Source organism: Geotrypetes seraphini, chromosome 5, assembly GCF_902459505.1.
Source record: "Geotrypetes seraphini chromosome 5, aGeoSer1.1, whole genome shotgun sequence".
Taxonomy (NCBI): Eukaryota; Metazoa; Chordata; class Amphibia; order Gymnophiona; family Dermophiidae; genus Geotrypetes; species Geotrypetes seraphini.
Genome location: NC_047088.1, coordinates 134,002,730 through 134,022,266, shown reverse-complemented (window position 1 = coordinate 134,022,266; position 19,537 = coordinate 134,002,730). Strand labels below are relative to the sequence as shown.

The 19,537-nt window shown below is 41.4% G+C and overlaps 1 protein-coding gene across 6 annotated transcripts in view; it reads left to right on the top strand.

The window, feature by feature from the left end:
- The window catches only part of AGAP1 (ArfGAP with GTPase domain, ankyrin repeat and PH domain 1), a 1,748,840-nt gene extending 1,733,134 nt beyond the window's left edge, over positions 1-15,706 (top strand). For 5 of the 6 annotated variants that reach the window (XM_033947219.1, XM_033947222.1, XM_033947220.1 and 2 more), the window contains 2 exons: positions 12,872-13,127; positions 14,372-15,706. In XM_033947219.1, the coding sequence (XP_033803110.1) occupies positions 12,872-13,127; positions 14,372-14,587 (472 nt within the window). In that variant the 3' untranslated portion in view covers positions 14,588-15,706. Of the gene's footprint in view, positions 1-12,871; positions 13,128-14,371 lie in introns of those variants that run through there. The other variant, XM_033947224.1, reaches the window with a different exon arrangement.
- Positions 15,707-19,537: the final 3,831 nt, after the last annotated feature.

Here is a 19,537-nt window from a genome sequence, read left to right as displayed (position 1 = left end):
GCACTGGCAAGTTAGATGCATAGCATTGATAAAGACAGCTAAGAGAGAATATGAAGAGAAACTGGCAAAAGAGGCAAAAATTCACAGCAATTCTTTTAGGTACATCAGAAGCATAAAACCTGTGAGGGAATCTGTGGGACTGTTGGATGACCAAGGAGCAAAAGGGGAGCTCAGGGAGGAGAAGGCCATAGTAGAAAGATTGAATGAATTCTTTCCTTAGGACTGTACGGAAGAAGATGTAAGAACCGGAAATGGTTTTCAAAGGTGATGATGCGGAGGAACTGGAAAAAATCTCGGTGAATCTGGAAGATGTACTAAGCCAAATCGACAAGTTAAAAAGTGATAAATCACCAGGACCGGATGATATACATCCCAGGGTACTAAAAGAACTCAAATATGAAATTGCTGACCTGCTGTTAGTGATCTTTTAAAGCGGCAACCCCTGGCACTAATTTTATATACAAAGTTTGAAATGTAACATTAGTTTACCTCCCCTTTTATGAGCTACCAAAGTAGGCAAAAATGTTATAAAAGAAATTTAATGCCTACTTTGACTCCTCATTGCTCCTAACCTGTATTTTGATTCAAGTCATAACTATACCAGCAATCATGGCACAAGGCATGCACATAGGATTTGATTTAAGAGGCTTTGCAGCCAATTGGAAGCAAATATATAATTATACAAAGAAATGATATTAGTGGTTTATACAAATTTTGGCAATTTTATGTATGTAAATATCTCAACTGTATATTGTCCAAATTTTTTATTTCTTCCCCACCACCCTAGGGTCCACCATCTCTTCCTTTCTCTTCCCAACTACCTTCCTATCCAGTATCTCTACCCCCACCCTCCATACCACTCCTTGGGTCCAACTTCTCTCCGCTCTCTTTTCCCACCCTCCCTCCATCCCATTGTCCATTATCTCTCTCTCTCTCTCTCTCCTGTTTTCAGACCCATTATTTCTTCCCCTTCACATCATCCCCCCCAACTCAGTCTGGCATATGCCCCTCTCTCTGGACCCCCTCCTTCCCTCTGTGTTTTTCTAATAGCTACACCAGGGGGCCCCCCAAAGGCTGGTATGTTTCCCTCTTCTCTCTGCCGTCATCCCCTTGGCCTCCCAATCTCACTTTAAAAACTAATTATGGCCTGCAGAGGAACGCCGGTGCTACATGCTAATGGTGGCCTCCTCCACATGATCCCTCTGCTGTGATCCCGCCCCTCCTCTGATGTGATGTCATGTTTTGGTCTGGGATGGACCACAGAGCAGAGGGAATGTGCAGCGGAGGCCGACGGCAGCCTGCTAGAATTGCTACAGCACCGACGATCCTCTGCAGGCCGTAATTAGTTTGTAAAGTGAAACTAGGAGGCCAGCGCAAAGCCAGACAATGGTGGATAGAAGGGGAAAACATGCCAGCCTTCAGGGAGCCCCCTAAAGCCACGGGGCCAAGGGTAATGTGTCGTGGGAGGTCCTCAAAATATTGGGGATGCTCGGGCACTCACAGCGCTGGCGCCTTTGCCCCTATGCAGCACTTCTCGACCAACATGCAGCACCCCACCGTGAGCTCTCACATTGGGCCTCCTAAAGCAGGAGCAGCAGCAGCAGTGGACAGCCAGCAAGAGGCAGCGCTTAGGACAAACTTTTCGCTGCTAGAGCACTGCCGCTCGCTAATGCTTTAGGATGTACAAAAGTATGCGAGGAAGGAGGGTTGCTCACTGAATTGGAGAGCCTGATTTTTAAGAAAACAAATCGATTCAAATCAATTCACCAAAGTGAATATGTGAATTGATTCGAATTGGCAAATCGTGCAGCACTAATCCATACTGCAAGACTCCAATGGCCCTACACATACATATGTAGCCAGTTTTATAACTGTGAAAAAAATTCCTTCCCTGTCTCAAATCTCTCTTGGCTTTTGATAAAGTTAAGTGCCAGTTCTATGGGTACTTGAGGTTAGAAGGTACTGAGTTTAGACACTCCAATCATTTTGAATTTGACTTCATCTTTATTAATATATTTATTCCTTACCAATACCTGCATCCCTGGTGTTCAAGGTGATTTACATAGTTACATTTCAAAACCTCAGCTACATATACAACGAGTACATACATGAAACAAGACCTTAGCTACATATACATATATTGAACATATGAAATCTCAAATATGCATAATAAATGTACATTAATATATGCTAAGCATATGGAATATTAAAACTGTACTTGGATTTCACCTTACCCACAGACTTATAATCAACTCTTCACTTCCATACCCGAAGACCCACAGAAAAAGCAAAGTTTTTTTGTAGCTTTCTAAATCGTTTCAACTCTTCTTCCATCCTAATCTCCCTAGGTAATCTATTCCAGTAAATTGGTGCTGAATTGCTTTCAGAGTTTGTTTCTGAACTATCAATATCAAAGTAGCTATTTTGGGTAGCTTAGACTACAAAAAGCTCAAAGTAGCTATTTTGGGTAGCTTAGACCACAGTTCATCAACCGCCGGTCCGCAGACCGGTGCCGGTCCGCAGAAAATTTCTGCCGCTCCGCACAGGGCCGGCGAGATCAAGTCGGCAGTTAAATTTTCTGCCGACTGCGGTTCCTCCCGACTGCAGTTCCTGCTGACTAATGTTCCTCCCAGCCTCAGGTGATCAAAACAGGCTGCCGACGTTGGGGCCTTCCCTCTGTGAGTCTCGCCTGTTCGGAAACAGGAAGTTGAAACAAAATAGGTGGGACTCAGAGAGTGAAGGTCCCGACGTCGGCAGCCTGTCTTGATCGCCGCCCCTGCCGAGTTGCTGAAGAGGGCCATGGGAAAGTTGCGATTAGAACGAAGAGAGCTGCAGATTCAGGTGCAGGTGGAGGGAGATGGTCAGCATGTGCGAGCAAGATCCTGGGAGCCTTCACAGTGGCTGTCTCCCCTCCCACCAGCTCTCCTATTTGCCAGGGCAGTGATTTACCTGCAACTTCCTGCAGGCAAGTACTGAGAGCTGCTGGAAGGGGAAACAGCCACTGTAGGAGGCAGGGAAGCTGCTGGATAAAGGGAGAGCTGTTACTGGACGGAGAGAGTTAGGAGAGATGCTGCTGGGAGGGGAGGAGGGAAAGGGATGGGAAGAGAGTTAATGTTGGATAGAGGGAGGAGGGAAGGAAGAAGAAGGAGAGATGCTGCTGGGAGGGGAGGAGGGAAAGGGATGGGAAGAGAGTTAATGTTGGATAGAGGGAGGAGGGAAGGGAGAAGGAAAAAAAGGAAAGAGGGAAGGGAGAAAGAAAAAAGGAAGGAAACAGCTGGCAGGGAGATTACAGGAGGGGAAGGGGGTCAGGGTGGAATGGAGAGATCAGATGAGGGAAAGGGGAGAGAGAGGAATGAGAAAGTAGAGAGACATTGATTCTGGAAAGGGGGTCAGCAGAGAAATGAGAGAGGGATAAAGATGGTAGATCTGGTGTAGGAGAGATAAAAATGAAGAAGGCAGTGAAGCTGGAATGAATGATGTAAAAAGGAGAGAGGAGGAACAGGCTGGATGGACAGGGAAGAGGGGCATAGAAAGAAGTCAAATACATATGGAAGGGGGAGAGGGCAGACATTGGATGGAACGGGCAGATGCTGGAAGGAAAAGAGTGAAAAGAAGATGAAAGCAGAAACCAGAGACAACAAAAGATAGAAAAAAATAATTTTATTTCTATTTTGTCATTAGAATATATAAGATTTGAAATATATATCCTGCTAGAGATATAACTGGGGACTGCAGTATTCTGTTAGCATGATATTTCTATGTAGCATTCTATAATAACTTGGCTTGTTCAGTTTTCTTGATATTAGAGGGGATATATGTGAAGGGGAGGGGAGACAGGGGTTTTGTTGGTCCGTGCTCTGTATATTTGTATTTATAAAATCACAGTTGTTCGGAATATTGTTTCTTTTTATACTTTAATAAAATATGTTCAATATAAAATCATAATTGCGGCTTGTGCAGATGGGATCAGATGGTTTGCGGGGACCGAGCTCGCAGAGATGGGGCGTAAATGGGGTTTTTTAATTTTAGTCCTAGTAGTATGCCAGTCCACAAAATAATTCTTTTATTTCTGCTGGTTCACGGGTGTAAAAAGGTTGAAGAACACTGGCTTAGACTACAAAAAGCTTGAATTGAAAATAATGATATTGTAATGAAACAGCAAAACTTGTCTTCCCTATGATCAATATACTAGTGGATATGGTAAATTGGATCTTTGCCAACAGAGTTAATGGTAAGAGGGTTTATATGTAATATGCTAATGCTTCATTGTCATGACTGCTGTACAGCTTATCTCTGGAAGGCTTTGCATCAAAGCTTGCATATAGGGTCACTTTAAGGTCACTCTGCATGTACCAGGAAGTGAGGCAAAACTAATCCTGATTTACTGTTGGAAGAAACTGTTTGTGTAAGTATTTAAAAACAGATTAAAGCTAACCTGACACTAGATTACTGTGAATTGTGTAAATAGTGCTTAAGGACACAAACAGAAGCTTTCCAGGTAATTGAGGGTATGTTTAACATAACTGTTAATCAACTCCTTACTGGCACCAAATGAAAAAAAATTGCATTTCACTGTACTTTCAAGATCTTCCATATCTTCTTACCTCATTTTCAGAATCTTTTACAAGATTGTTCAATTCATCTCCCAAGTCTTCATTTGTACCTTCTTTATTTTTATATCAGATTTGTTCAAGACACCCGGACAAACATGACAGTTCACACTGAGCGGCTGATGCAGAATTCAACCACAGGCTTAGCTATGGGGTTACTACCATGGGTTGAACATGGGTTATAAGCACTGAACAATGTAAAGGGTACTTGTGCACAGATTTTAACTCATTTAGATGACATAGCTACATGTTGTATTAAATTATACGCTAAAGAACTAATGTAGGTAGTAGATTTTTTTTTTTTTTGCTAGAGTTTGGGATGGCTTGAAAGCTTTATGGAGAGAATTTTTGTTCAATCTTTCAAATTTAACTGCTGGTTTTGGCTTGTTTTGCAAGCAGAAGGAAGCCCTCTGCAAGTTTTAAAGGCATATGGAAAGTACGCTAACAAGCATGTGTGAAGTAGGAAAGTAGAAAACTGAAAGCGAAAACACACATTAGCACTTGTTCTTCTGCACCTAAATATGAACCTTGGAAAAATCTCATGTGTAAGTAGTTTTTGCAAAGCTCATATTTACAGAAGAACAAGTACTAATGTGTGCTGACATTTTTGGGTTTGTTTAGACGTGCACAGAAGGAGCCACACTTACCGCAAAACCTTGTGTGCATATGTCCGGCATACTCTCTCCCCCTCTCCACACACACACGCACATGCATATATGCTTCAGATTTTCCACATATAAAATATGCATTCAGTTAGCTTCTTGCATGCCACAATATTACACTCATGATAGAAGTCAAGTGCTCAGACATCTGCACGGCTCTAAACGCAAGCCTCTTTGCATCAGCCCCTGAGTGTTCTAAATGAACATAAATCTGGGTTGTTGCAAACTTAATAGGCACTTTAGACAAAATTTTAGTTTTACCTGGCACACCCCCCTCCATTTATTTTTCAGGCCCCTAGCTTCCCCACCTGAATTTTTGATAATTACTGTATTTTTCGCTCTATAAGATGCACTTTTTCCCCCAAAAAAGTGGGTGAAATAAGGGCGTGTCTTATAAAACGAATATTAACTAACCCCCTCCCCTACATTAATTCTTCCAGCAGTCTAGCGCTGTAGGGCAGGAGCTTTCAGCCTCCTACCCTTCCTTCCGGCTTTCTCCCCAGCGGCAGCAGCAGAGTTGGAGTGGCAAGAAGGCAGGTGCGAGTTTTTCACTTCCTGCCTTGTCCTGTGCTGCTCCGTGAATGGTGGTCCAACAATGCAGGGCAGGAGCTTTCAGCCTCCTGCCTTCTCCCAAGCGGCACCAGCAGCGGCAGAGTCAGACGGCACCAGCAGCGGCAGGTTTAGAGCGGCAAGCAGGCAGGTGTGAGTTTTTCGCTTTCTGCCTTATCCTGCACCGCTCTGTCAATGGCTGCCCCAGTTCTGGGGGCCCCACCCTGCCTGCCTGCCACTAGACCACTAGGCCTGCCTGCCTGTCAATAGGCCACTAGGCCTGCCTGACTGCCATTAGGCCACTAGGCCTGACTGCCACTAGGCCTACCCTGTCCCGCCCTGCCCTGTCCCCTGTCCCAGCCTGCTCTATCCCCTGGTCACCAGAGGGGGGACAGGGTACAGAGCCTGGAAGGGAGGAGGACAGGGTGCAGAGCCTGGAAAGGAGTGTGGGGGTTGGGTGCAGAGCCTGACAGGGAGAATTTGGTTCAGAATTTTTTTTCTTGTTTTCCTCCTCTAAATCATGGGTGCGTCTTATGGTCAGATGCATCTTATGGAGCGAAAAATACGGTAGACTCAATGATCATGATCACTCTAACACTGTCCCTCCCAGAATGATCCTGTTAAAGTACATCATAGAACAACTTTTAAATTTATATTTGTATCTACATAACTATAGCTATATCTATATCCATATATATGCTGACTTTAGTAAAGTGGGGGAGTATATTAAAAAAGAACTGAAGACATAAGAGAAGCAGAAAACCAGTGCTGCAAGCTGAAAGGAGCTATAAAAATAGCAACAGCTCTTTATGTAAAAAAAAAAAAAAAGGAAACAAAAACAAGAAGAAAAGGAAACCAATATGAATTTCTGAACAAGTAGCTGAAAAAATAAAAGCCAAAGAAGTAGGGTTACCATATTTAAAAAAAGAAAACCCCGGACACATGACCCTTCCCCGTTCTGCCTCCAGCCCCGCCCAGTCTCTAGGCTCATCCTGTTTTGACCTCAAGCCCTGCCCCCAAAATGCCTCCTCTCTTTGCTATGAGCTCTAGCCATGTCTGGAGGGCCTGGAGCATGCCCTCCAGATGCAGCTGGAGCTTGTTGGGCTTTCCAAAACCCAGACAAATGCTGGGTTTTGCTAAATCAGTCCAGAAGCCCAGATGAAAACCCATACATGTCCTCTTTTTAGAGGACTATCAGTCCAGAAGCCCAGATAGTCCTCTAAAAAGAGGACATATATGGGTTTTCACAGACATCTGGTAACCCTACAAAAAAGCAGCATTCAAGAAATACAGCAGAATGGAAGAAGTACACAGAAAAGAAGGCTAGATAAAACTCAAAAGAAACTAAGAGAAAAACAAAGTTTGTCAAAAGTGCAGATGGAATCTAAATGACTAGAGAAGTAAAGAAGTGACAAGACTTTTTTTTAAGTTATATTGGGAAAAGGAGGAAGGTTAGAAATGGAATTGTTAGACTGAAAGATGCTAACAGCCACCCTGTGAAGAGGGATCAGGAAAGAGCGGGTACACTAAACAAATTTTTCTGTTTGGTGTTCAAGGGTGAAAATCCTGGAGAAGGGTCACAATTGGCTGGCAAATGTACAAGGGTAAATAAAAAAGTAAAGGCAAAATATATTTAACACCTTTAATAGAAGTAACTGGGGGCAATTGAACATATCACTTTTCCACATAGTCCCCATCCAAGATGATGCATTTGTTGTATCATTCAACTGGCTTCTGCATTCTTACAGAGAAGTAGTCTTTGGCTGCTCCCAAAACCAGGTGAGCACTGCTTCCTTTACTTCATCATGTTTTGTCTTTTGCTCTTTGGATCGAAGTAATGCACCCATATCTCGTTGCCAGTGATAATTCTCTCCAGAATATTCTGATTTTCTTCATACTGTCTCAGGAAATAGGTCGCAACTTCCACACGCTGTTGCTTGTGCAGATCAGTAAGCTGTTTGGGAAACCATCGTGCGCAGACTTTCCTGTGTTCCAAGTCATCATGCATTATGACAAATGCAGATCCATATCTGATATCCAAATTTACAGCCAATTGAGACACCATTATTTGTCAGTCTTTTCTAATCGAGGCATCCTTGTCAATGTGCTCTTGTGAGTGCGATGTTGATGGGCGACCAGAACCTTTGCTGGTTACACCTGTTCTTCCCACTTTAAATCTTTTTTCCCCACTCAAAAACTTTGTTGATTCTTGGTGCTATGTTCATACTTAGTCAATATACAAGGGTGAATTTCCACAGGTTTCACTCCCTCTGCCCCAAAAAAGTGCACTACTTCGATGGTGCAATCTTGCAATGGCGCGTCCATGTTTCTGACTTTATGGCTGTCATGCGACTAAAGGCCGAGTGTTGCATTGTGTGTGGACAAACTATCCAATAAGAAATGTACAAATACATATGTTGCCTTTCGCTAGCTCTGTTCCAGTTATCACATAATTTAACAATTGCCTTTAATTTATGATTTCCCTTCGTATATACTGTATGAGAATGGAATAGAAATTGCACTGTTCACAGAAGAAAGATTGAAAAATGGACAGAACCATAGGGCTGGATGAGATACATCCCAGGATATTGAGGGAGTTCAGAGAATTTCTGGAAGGTCCTCTTAACAATTTGTTTAATAAATCTAATCGAATCCAAAATTCTCAATCGCACTTATTCAGTACAGGTTCAAAGCGATTTAAAAATTAAGAGGCCCATATATTAATATAGGGAATTACAGTTGCATCATATTAAATGAGTAAAAGTCATATAATTGTGGGTAGATAATCAGGTTTGTCTGACAAGACCTGCCTCTCATAAAACCATGCTGCCTCGGGTCCAGCAGTCCATTCGATTCTAGAAATCTCACTATCCTCCACTTTAGAAGCATTTCCATTATTTTACTCACTACTGAGGTCAGACTAACTGGCCTGTAATTTCCAACCTCCTCCATACGTCGCTTTTGTGCAGAGGGATCACATTCACCCATCTCCAGTTCTCTGGACCACGCCGGACTCTAAGGAAGCATTGAAAAGATAAGAAACTAGTTAAAGGCTTTGTAGCCAGACTGAATGGAAATCTACCATCTCCACAGCGAGATGAGTGGTTAGGAGCCAGTTTTTTTGTAATCTTCCGCCTGAGCTGCGTTTTGGTAATAAGTTTAAAAAATACTGCTTTATTTTGTTTCTAGATGATGATTGAAGATTTGGACAAGGAGTAGTGAGGTGTACCGATCTCATACAAATAATATTAGGGTATTTATCCTCATTCATGACTGTTTTAGTACATGTGGCACTCTTGCATTCATATCTTGAGTGGATATGATTGCTTCTTGGACTGGAAGAGTAACTGTCATTGCCTTGGTTTCAAGCAGCGGTCGTCTCTCCACATATCAATTTTTTCCACGTATTCATCATCATAGGACTATTAGGGACTCCTGAAGAAGACATCTTGTTGAAACGCAGACCGTGTTGGATCCAGTGCTATTAGAGGACTAGGTCCTTATGATTTATATGTGGATTTTTACTTCTCATGTGAATTATTTTTATGTTGATTATTTTACTGTATATTTGGAACTTGGATTTTTATTGTATATTTGGAACTTTGATTCTTTCATTAAAGTCCATCTCAGGATCATCATGGCTTCTTTCTCTGTGGACTCCTGGGGTCAATTTCTTCATTTTGAAGAGTATGAGAGACAGACAATGTTATTTAATAGGAGGATCCTTCACTGGACACATTGGGCTTAATTCAATAAAAAGGCACTAAATGTTAGGTACTTAGTACCCAAAAAATTGGGTACTAAGCTGGTATTCTATAATGGCATCTTTGTGCGCCAAATCTGTTACAGAATCCTAGAGTAAACCCACATTTGTCCAACAACAGACACAGCCACTTATACCATATCTTTGGCTGATAGTGGCTGCTTAATGTGGCAATTGCCTGCATAAAGCTGCATAAAAGCATGTATAATATAAAGCTTGCATAACGTTAACTGGAATACCTTTGGGGCATCCTTTCCCCTCGTATGTTAAATGCCTCCTTTGCAATTGTATGAAAGAACTTAGGTGCTGAGTTTACAGAATAAGAACATAGTTTAGTTTTATGTGCAACTGATTAATACAAATTAATGATTGTTAAGTCCAATTTTTGGTATTTATCTCCAATTAAGTGCCAGTTATCTAATTATGTTACCCATGTAACTGCCCCAATTCTATAATTGGGTGTGCACCATTTATAGAATTTGGGGGATTGTGGGTAATTTTGAGAGACCTGTGATTTGTGAAAGAATGGAAAGAACGTGAAAGGGAAGGGGAGTACTGGATAACATACACTGTTTCTGTGTGTAATTTTTTCAATTTTAAACTAAATTTTTAAACTAAATTGTATATAAATCACAACTCCACTTCAGCTCCTATAGTAGCCCCAGAAAAGCCTATGGGGCTCATAATCGAAAGAGAAATACGTCCAAAAATCGGCCTAAGTTGGCATTTGGACGAACATTTCTCAAATACGTCCAAGTGCCGATACTAAAAATGGGTTTTGGACGTATTTCTAAACGACCTAGGCCTTCATAGTGCCGCTGAACGACCAAAGCTAAATGGGGCGTTTTGGGAGGAGTGTTGAGGGCGGGAGTTGGGTGGGACGTGGGCAGGCTTAGACTTAGTTGTACAGCATGTATAACTGAAAGTTATACAGCCCACGATCGACGGAACTTGGATGTTGTGACTTAGACCTTGTAAAACATGGTCTAAGTCATAAAAACCCACCTAAACTCACCAGATAAGCACTGAAAACACATAATACAGACCCCCCCCCCACACTACCCCAGTGATCACCGACCCCCTCCCTAAAAATATTAATCACAGCTTTAAAATTCAGCCTCCAGACCATCATCGCTTGGCCGCCTGGCATAGGAAAGTCTAGTCGTCCAGCATAGAGGCAGCTTAAGTCGTCTTTGGGGTGAGTTAGGGACCCATAGAGAGGAGGACCCATGCCCATAAGCCCCTGTAATCACTGCACTGATATTGATACATGTGCACTCCCCTATACACCCCCAAAACCCTTTTTCACTGGCATATAAGTGGTTCCTGCAGCCATAAGGGCTATTGGGGTGGTAGATAAGTGGATCTAGGGGATTCTGGAGGTGGTTTGGGGGGCTCACCGTAACCTACAAGGGAGCTGTAAGGAGGAGAAGACATGGCACCCTTTTTGTGAAGTTCACAGCCGTGCCCTGTAAGGTACCCCATTATTTAGAAATGTGTGGGTGTGCAGTCCATCACTTTGCAGACCCCTCCCACGTCCAACAGGGCTTGTTCTAGGCATTTTGGACTTGGACGGAAAGTTGGACGAAAATGTGGTATAAAGATGGACAATTTAGCGGCTTGGACGATCAGATCGGCAGACGATTTTCAAAACGAAAAAAAAGTTGTATGTATTTTTCGAAAATGTGTCTTAAGTTGTTATTTACTTTGGACGACTTGCAAGATGGATGTAAATGGACTTAGACGTCCCTTTTGATTATGCCCCTCCATGGTTTAATTCACGCTTAATAAACCCCTCAATAGGAACTGATTTGGGAGAGTTCTGTTTTTTAGCTGGCTCTTAGTTTATGGGATAGTTTATTGTTGGTGATTAGGACTGAGAAGTTCTAATATTTAAGATTTTATTAAAAACATATTTTTTCCAGCAAGTTTAGGTTAGAACTTCAGAGGTGACATTGGAGACCTGTTATGGAGATAATTGTAGAAACATAGAAACATAGAAAGATGACGGCAGAAAAGGGCTATAGCACATCAAGTCTGTCCACTCTACTGACCCATCCTCTTAAATCTATACCTAGTGATCAATTCTTCAGCTCGACACTCGTAGGGATCCCACATAGGCATCCCATTTATTCTTAAAGTCCGGCACGCTGCTGGCCTCGATCATCTGCACTGGAAGCTTGTTCTAACGTTCAACCACTCTTTCTGTGAAGAAATACTTCCTGATGTCACCATGAAATTTCCCACCCCTGAGTTTGAGCGGATGCCCTCGTGTGGCCGAGGGTCCTTTGAGAAAGAAGATATCATCTTCCACCTCGATACGTCCTGTGATGTATTTAAATGTCTCAATCATGTCTCCCCTCTCCCTACGTTCCTCGAGAGTATAGAGCTGCAATTTGTTCAGACTCTCTTCGTACGAGAGACCCTTGAGCCCTGAGATCATCTTGGTGGCCATCCGCTGAACCGATTCGACTCTGAGCACATCTTTACGGTAATGTGGCCTCCAGAATTGTACACAGTATTCCAGATGAGGTCTCACCATGGTTCTGTTCAACGGCATTATGACTTCAGGCTTTCGGCTGACGAAATTTCTATTGATACAACCCATCATCTGCCTTGCCTTAGATGAAGCCTTCTCTACTTGATTGGCAGTTTTCATGTCTGCACTGATGATTACTCCTAAATCTCGTTCTGCTGAAGTCCTAGTTAAAGTTTCTCCATTCAAGGTGTAAGTTCTGCGTGGATTTCCGCTACTGAGGTGCATTACCTTACATTTCTTAGCGTTGAAGCCCAGCTGCCAGGTTGAGGACCATCTTTCCAATGTAAGCAGGTCCTGTGCCATACTATCCTGCAAATTGCATTCACTTACTATATTACATAGTTTGGCGTCATCGGCGAATAGTGTTATTTTACCCTGTAGCCCCTGAGTCAGATCACCTATGAATATGTTGAAAAGGAGTGGACCCAGGACTGAGCCCTGCGGTACTCCGTAGAGCTGTTGACTGAATGAACGACTGTTTCTGTTGTAGGAGTTAGATACCTTTCCCTAGAAACAGTCGTTCATTCAGATTTGGCGGTATATCAAGTTTTAATAAACAAACATATATACATATTTGACAGTAGTCTAAAGAAATATGTGCATATTCAGCCTGTAAAAGTAAGTGTATTGCCATATAAATGTGTAGGTTCTCTTTAATTTTAAAGATACTGAGGATTCACTGTTTTAGTGCTTAATTATACCAGTGTGTCTACATAGTTTGAATAGGTGTTTTCACTTGTTTTTCCAGGGAAGAAAAAGAGCGTTGGATACGAGCAAAATATGAGCAGAAGTTGTTCCTCACTCCACTACAATGCCCAGAGCTCTCCCTAGGCCAGCAACTCCTGAGAGCCACAGCTGAAGAGGACTTGCGAGCAGTTATCCTGCTACTGGCTCATGGGACACGGGATGAAGTGAATGAGACTTGCGGTGAAGAAGACGGGCGAACAGCTCTGCATCTTGCCTGCAGAAAAGGAAATGTTGTTTTAATGCAGCTATTAATATGGGTAAGTAATCCACCCTCCAACAATTTGTTGTTTGATGTTTAATGTATGTGTCTTCTATAAATATTTGCAAAATCTCCTACAATTAATGGTCCACAGTATTGTAGTGGGCCTAAAATGAATGTTAGAGCACTAGACTGACAGAGAATTCTGGTTCAAATCTGCTGCTGCTTAAGATCTTGTGCAAGTGCTCCTTGTGATTTTTGGAAAGTGGTACAACCCTCTGTTGCCTCAGAGGCATGTGGGCTCTTCTGGAGAGAAGAAGAGATAATGGTTACTGTCGATGGGCCATTTGGCCTTTATCTGCCATCATGTTTCTAAATTATATTGTAAGCCCTAGAAAATACCTAGTGTACCTGAAAGTAACTTACCTTGAACTTCTACTGAAAAAGTATTCATTAAATCCCAAAAAATAAATTTTGAAGAACCACTATCATCTATTTTTCTAAAATATTTTGCATTAGTTTATATAGAACATATGATATATTTACATTCTGCTTAGTTCTTGTCATCTTATTAAATAGAATAATTTCTTCCAACAGATTTGCCCATACAATGAGTGGCTGATATTCAGCCGGCCATGTCTAGGCAAAGATAATCAGACAACTTTGTCAGGTTATCTTTATCAAGATATTGAGCTCAAAATGGCACCAGCTATGTATCTGGTTGGAAGTTAACTACTGTCTGGTGAACATTAAGCCCGTGATTTGTGTTGCCTGGATCTACCTCATAAATTTTAACTGGACAGTGCTGAATGTTTAGCTGGGCAATGCTATGAGTTGTCCAGATAATTCCCAAAGATACCCAAACAAATCTTTTGAATATTGGCTTGCTAGTGTATATTCATGTCAGAAGTTCAACCTCCTCAAATTGGCCTTGGTATATAATCTTTAAGAGCACAATTACTAGATTAAGGAGATCTGATTTTTGCATCACTATTTTGGACAAGCCTGGTGAGTGAAATATGGAAGCTGCTATCAAATGAATTGAACAGAGGTCACAAAGACGTTTTAATCATTTTTGTTACTGAATGTTATGCTGGAAAATAAGATTCTGGGAAAAACAAATAGGTTGGATGTGGCATATTTATAAAAATGTATTTATATGCACCTTTTTAAATATAAATATAATTGAAGAGTAAATTAGGAGTTTTAATTTTTAAAAACTCTAGAATCTTGCTATGTGTTGACAGAATATTTCTTGCAGTTGTGAGGCGATGCCTAAACTACAGTCTGCTTTCTTGGCAGTATGGTGTGGACGTGATGGCCCGGGATGCTCATGGAAATACTGCATTGGCCTATGCCAGACAAGCTATGAGCCAAGAGTCAATTGACATTCTGCTGCAGTACGGATGTCCCGATGAACAATTTGTCCTCATGGCTACTCCCAACCTATCCAGAAAAAATAATAACAGGAACAACAGCAGTGGTGGTGGTGGTGGGAGAATGCCTACTATCATATGAGAAAAAGCACCTTGTCAGCCTCAGATTACTCCATTTCTCTTCAATGATCTGGCCTTGTGTGTTTTATATAAAAGTTTCTCAGCTCCTTCTACCATTACCAGTTGAAACATTTCTAAAAAGACCAGAAGAAAAGAGAGGGTGCAGCATTGTGAGAGGGAGGTTATATCTCCCAGTACAATCCTGAATTCTATAAAATATGAAGGAAAGAAAAAGAAAAGAAGCAGTCACTGGCTAAGTACAGAAAACTTGAGGCAATTTCTATGATTTTTAGTAGGAGAAAGGCTCTACAGGTGGGGGGAGAAAGGAGGGGGGAAAAAAGAAATGGCATCCTAACTGCCTGTTAAGCACATCAGTACATTTCACCTCTACCTAACGGAACACTTGGATTTCGTTCTCCTCTCAGAAGAGCTTGACAGCATAAATCAGAAGCAAGCACGGAGTTTGTCAGATTTGAGGCTCCAATGATGGTATGTGTCAAATCAGTTGTAGCTAATCTGTCCAGGGAGAATACTAGCTTCATTACACTTGTATAGTTGAGTTCTTCCAGCATTACGGCTGTTTAATAGAACATGATTAGTCATCATGGAGAAAGAAGCATATTAGCCGAGGAGGTAGTTACACGCCATGCTTCGGTGATTACTTGGATGTGATTGCAATATTCTTAGAAGTATCATATTATCTCAGACATGTTCTTTCAAGCCCTCAGAGCCCTCCTTTCTAAATTCACTGTCATAATTTAGTATCTGTTTAATTTCTCAGTCCAAAGAAATGGAAATCAGTGACTTGAATGTTAGCTGACTGTAGTCTCCCTGGTACCAAGCAAAAAATAATAAAAGTAAATAAAAAAAAAAAATAAAGATAATGCTGTAACATGAAAATTTGTAATTACTTTTTTGGGGAAAAATATCTAGGTCCTTTTTATTAAAAACCATGAAAAGCATTTTTGTTCTATCAAACACAGGAAAATTTGTTCTGTCTGTTTACCAAGGTGAAATGTGTTTAGGTTTTATTTTGATCAGTCACATTTGTGATTGCAATGCCTAAGTTATACAAATTTTTGTATTGTGTCTTTAGATGATATGTATGTAAAATATTGGAATAAAAAATATGAAACATGTATTTCATTTTTTACCTAATCTTAATTCTAAAAAGCAGTAGCTCTGGAGATTGGTGATAAAAATAATATACTGTATATGGGTTAAGTAACTAAACATGAAAAACAAAGTTAGTTACAATAGAAAACGTTTAAGTGGGTCTTCTGTTTAGTTAACTTACAGTATCTTTATTATTATTGTTGTCTATGTGTAGCACATCACAGCCAGTGTTGCCTGTTTTTCACTCCATTTCTTCAGCTCCTGTTATTACTGATATTATTACGAGGACTTGTCTAGAACATAGCAAGTGTACACATTACTGTTCAAAAGCACTGGGAAGGTAATTTTAAAATCCATTTTCATGGGAGAAAGTGCATGATCTGCAGAAAAGGGCATTTAAAGAATTGCCTGCCGTATACGGTAGTATGCTCAGGTAAACTTAAGTGTGTAGTGACTATGTGTTCATACATTTATCCATGTTTTGAAGAGATGTTTTCAGAGGTGGGTTGGAGTGGGATTTTCACTTACATGCATAAGGGAGGAATAACTTAATGGTTAGTGCAATGAGTCAAGATTCTATGGAACTGGGTTCAGTAGCTCTTTGTGACCCTGGGCAAGTTACTTAACCTTCCATTGCCCCAGCTAAGAAAAAACAAACAAACCTCACCTAAGGGCTCCTTTTACTAAGGTGCGTTAGCATACGCAAGAAATTACCACATGCTACACTTCTAGAACTAACGCCAGCTCAATGTTGGAGTTAAGGTATAGTGCACAGGGCAATGTAGCGCGCACTATTCTGTGTGTTAAAGCCCTAGCGCACCTTAGTAAAAGGAGCTCCAAGATTGTGAGTATATAATGTATACAGCGCTACATACACCTAGTAGCACTAAAGAAAAGATGAGGAGGAGGAGGAGTAACTATTCTGCAATATTCAGCCCCTGTATGGATTATGCTTGGGCAAAATTTATCTAACTTCCCTGATCGATCCATACAGAATTGAGGCTGCTTTTAACTCCTAACTCTCACTCACTTGTAAAGGACCCATGTCTGTTTTATCATTCTGAGAAATTCCCGAACCTCTATTTATACTGTTTGTCTGTTTTAATTAGATTGTAAGCTCTAATGAGTAGGGATGTTTACATGTTTAATGTACAGCTTTGTGTATGTCTAGCAGAACTGGAGGTCCAGATCTGTGAGTGTACAGGCAGTACAGATGTAGAGCAGACCATGCAAACTGAATAGTAAGGTAGTAAAACCATTTAGTGAAATAAAGAGATAAAAGAACAGTGCCCAATGTGGCCATATTTCACCTAGCTATGTCAGGGACAGATAACTAGAGGGAAATAAGGAAATGAACTTTCCTCTAGAACTAACAGTAGTAATGGTAGATAGCCAAGGCAATTCTCCACACAGATTCTTTCTGAAGATCTTCAGAGTGAAAGCAGTGTATGCAATTCTCTCATGAATATTCATTATAGATATCCTGAAAACCTGACTAGCTGGGGAGCCCCCAGGACTAGTTTGAGAATCACTGGCATAGACCAAAATAGGAGAAAGCACTGGGAGTATATTCTATTTCTATGAAGTATATTTATAATACCCTATAAATCATAGTTTTGGATTTTTTTCATAACAGTTTTCATATCTATAATTACAATGATAAAGGTTAATTTCTGAATATGGTGTAAGTACCAATGAATTGTAAATGTAAATGTTTTCAAACAAAGAACCCAGAATGGGCTTTTTAAATTTGAATATTAGATAGTAAATATTTATGTGTATAGTGATCACATAAAGGTATTTGGGTAATGAGAAGGTGACCATATAAAGGTATTTGGGTAACATCTGTATATCTGTGTGCAGAATACTCTGACTGGCAGACAAAGAGGCATATACTGTAGAAGAGACATTCAGGCACATAGAAGAATGGTCCCACCTTTAGTCTGGAAGTCCCTATAGTGATTAGAAAAGAAAGCATCACCTTGGTGTGGTAGAAAATGATCCTATAACTGGAACCTGTCCTCCAGGTGAAGCAGTATACTTATAAGTGCCTAGAAGGATTAAATTAAGACTGTTGTAGTTGGCAGTTTTATTCGTAGATACCTCTGTAAATAATTTGCCTAGATGGTGCAAAGATTATAGACCTCACACAGCACCTAGACACTGTGCTTAAGTGATCAGTTGGGCTGTTTAGGAGAGGGGAATAAGTCCTTTAAATCATTGTCATGTGAACTGCTTGATTCTCCTTCCTCCTTTCCTGGGCATTGTGCTTAAGTGATCACATGACAAGATGATTTAAAAAGAAACACATCACTGCCCTAATTCATTCTCTTCCTGGTAGCAGGGACAGCACGTGCAGATTTATTTTTACCTATATCTAAACCCTGCAGCTTTCCCTGACACGGACATAACCATGCCTTGCGCGTGTGAACCCTCCTGGTAAGTTACCTCCCTATGTATCTTCTCACCTCCATTGTCTGCCTGAGATTAGCTCATAACCTTTTTCTGCCCATTGTTCATCTTTCCCCTTCTACCACAATGGCTTCTGCACTCTTCTTCCTCCTGATACACAATTTTCCTAACCTCTCCCTTCAACCCAAACCAGTGAATTTAACACCACATCACTCACTTTTTGAACCCATTACTTTAGCCTTCCTTTTGTCTACCGCCCTCTGCCCTAAAACTTTCTCCATCTCATTCAGCCATCTCCATTCTCTCTTCGAACATTTTGCCAGCGATGTAGCAGGCCCTCCCTTGCTTCCCACTCTTTCACCTGTATCTTCTTGTTCCTTCTTTTGCTGTCTGCTGGGGATATCAATCCCAACCCTACTCCTTCCAACCAACTCATACCCTCTTCATGCAGATCACACCGCAATGTCACCTGTCTTCCCCTCTTTCCTCCCTTTTCCCTGCCCTTCTCTTGTGCCCTGCGGAATGCTCGCTCTGTCTCCAATAAGCTTGCTTATGTCCATGACGTTTTCCCCTCTCAATCTTTCCATCTGCTCACACTGACCTGATCTGCACAGATGACTACTTCAGCTGCTGCCCTGTGTCATGGATACTACTACTACTATTAATTATTTCTATAGCGCTACCAGACGCACAGAATCACAAAGAATAAGAAAACAGTCCCTACTCGAAAGAGCTTACAAGACATGAAAGACAAACAGGATGTCATGGATACAGTTAAGGGGTTGGAGGGCAGAGGAGTAGGGTTAAGGATTGAAAGCTATATCAAAAAGGTGGGTTTTCAGTCTGCTTTTAAACAAGGGAAGGGAAGGGGCTTGAAGGACAAACTCAGGTAATTTATTCCAGGCATAGGGGGCAGCTAGATGAAAGGAACAATCTGGAATTGGCAATGGAGAAGAAGGGTAACGCTAAGAGTGACTTATCTGAAGAACAAAATTCTCTGGGAGGTGTATAAGGAGAGAGAAGCGAGGAGAGATATTGAGGGGCAGCAGAATGACACACTTTTATGTCAGCAATAAGATCTTGAACTGTATGCGATGGCAGATAGGGAGCCAGTGAAGTGACTTAAGGAGAGGGGTGAAATGAACGTAGCGAGGTTTGGTAGAAGATGAGTCATGCAGCAGAGTTATGCACAGATTGCAAGGGGGAGAGGCGACACTACAGGATACCAGATAGGAGTAGATTGCAGAAATCTAAGCTTGAGGTTACGAGAGCTTGGACAAGGGTCTTGGTAGTGTGCTCAGAGAGGAAGGGGAGAATTTTGGTGATATTGAGAGTTAGAAGCAACAGGTCTTAGCAGCTTGTTGGATAAGCATAGAAAATGAGAGGTCAGAATCCAAGGTTGCGAGCAGAGGAGACTGGAACAATGACACTATTATTTACCGAG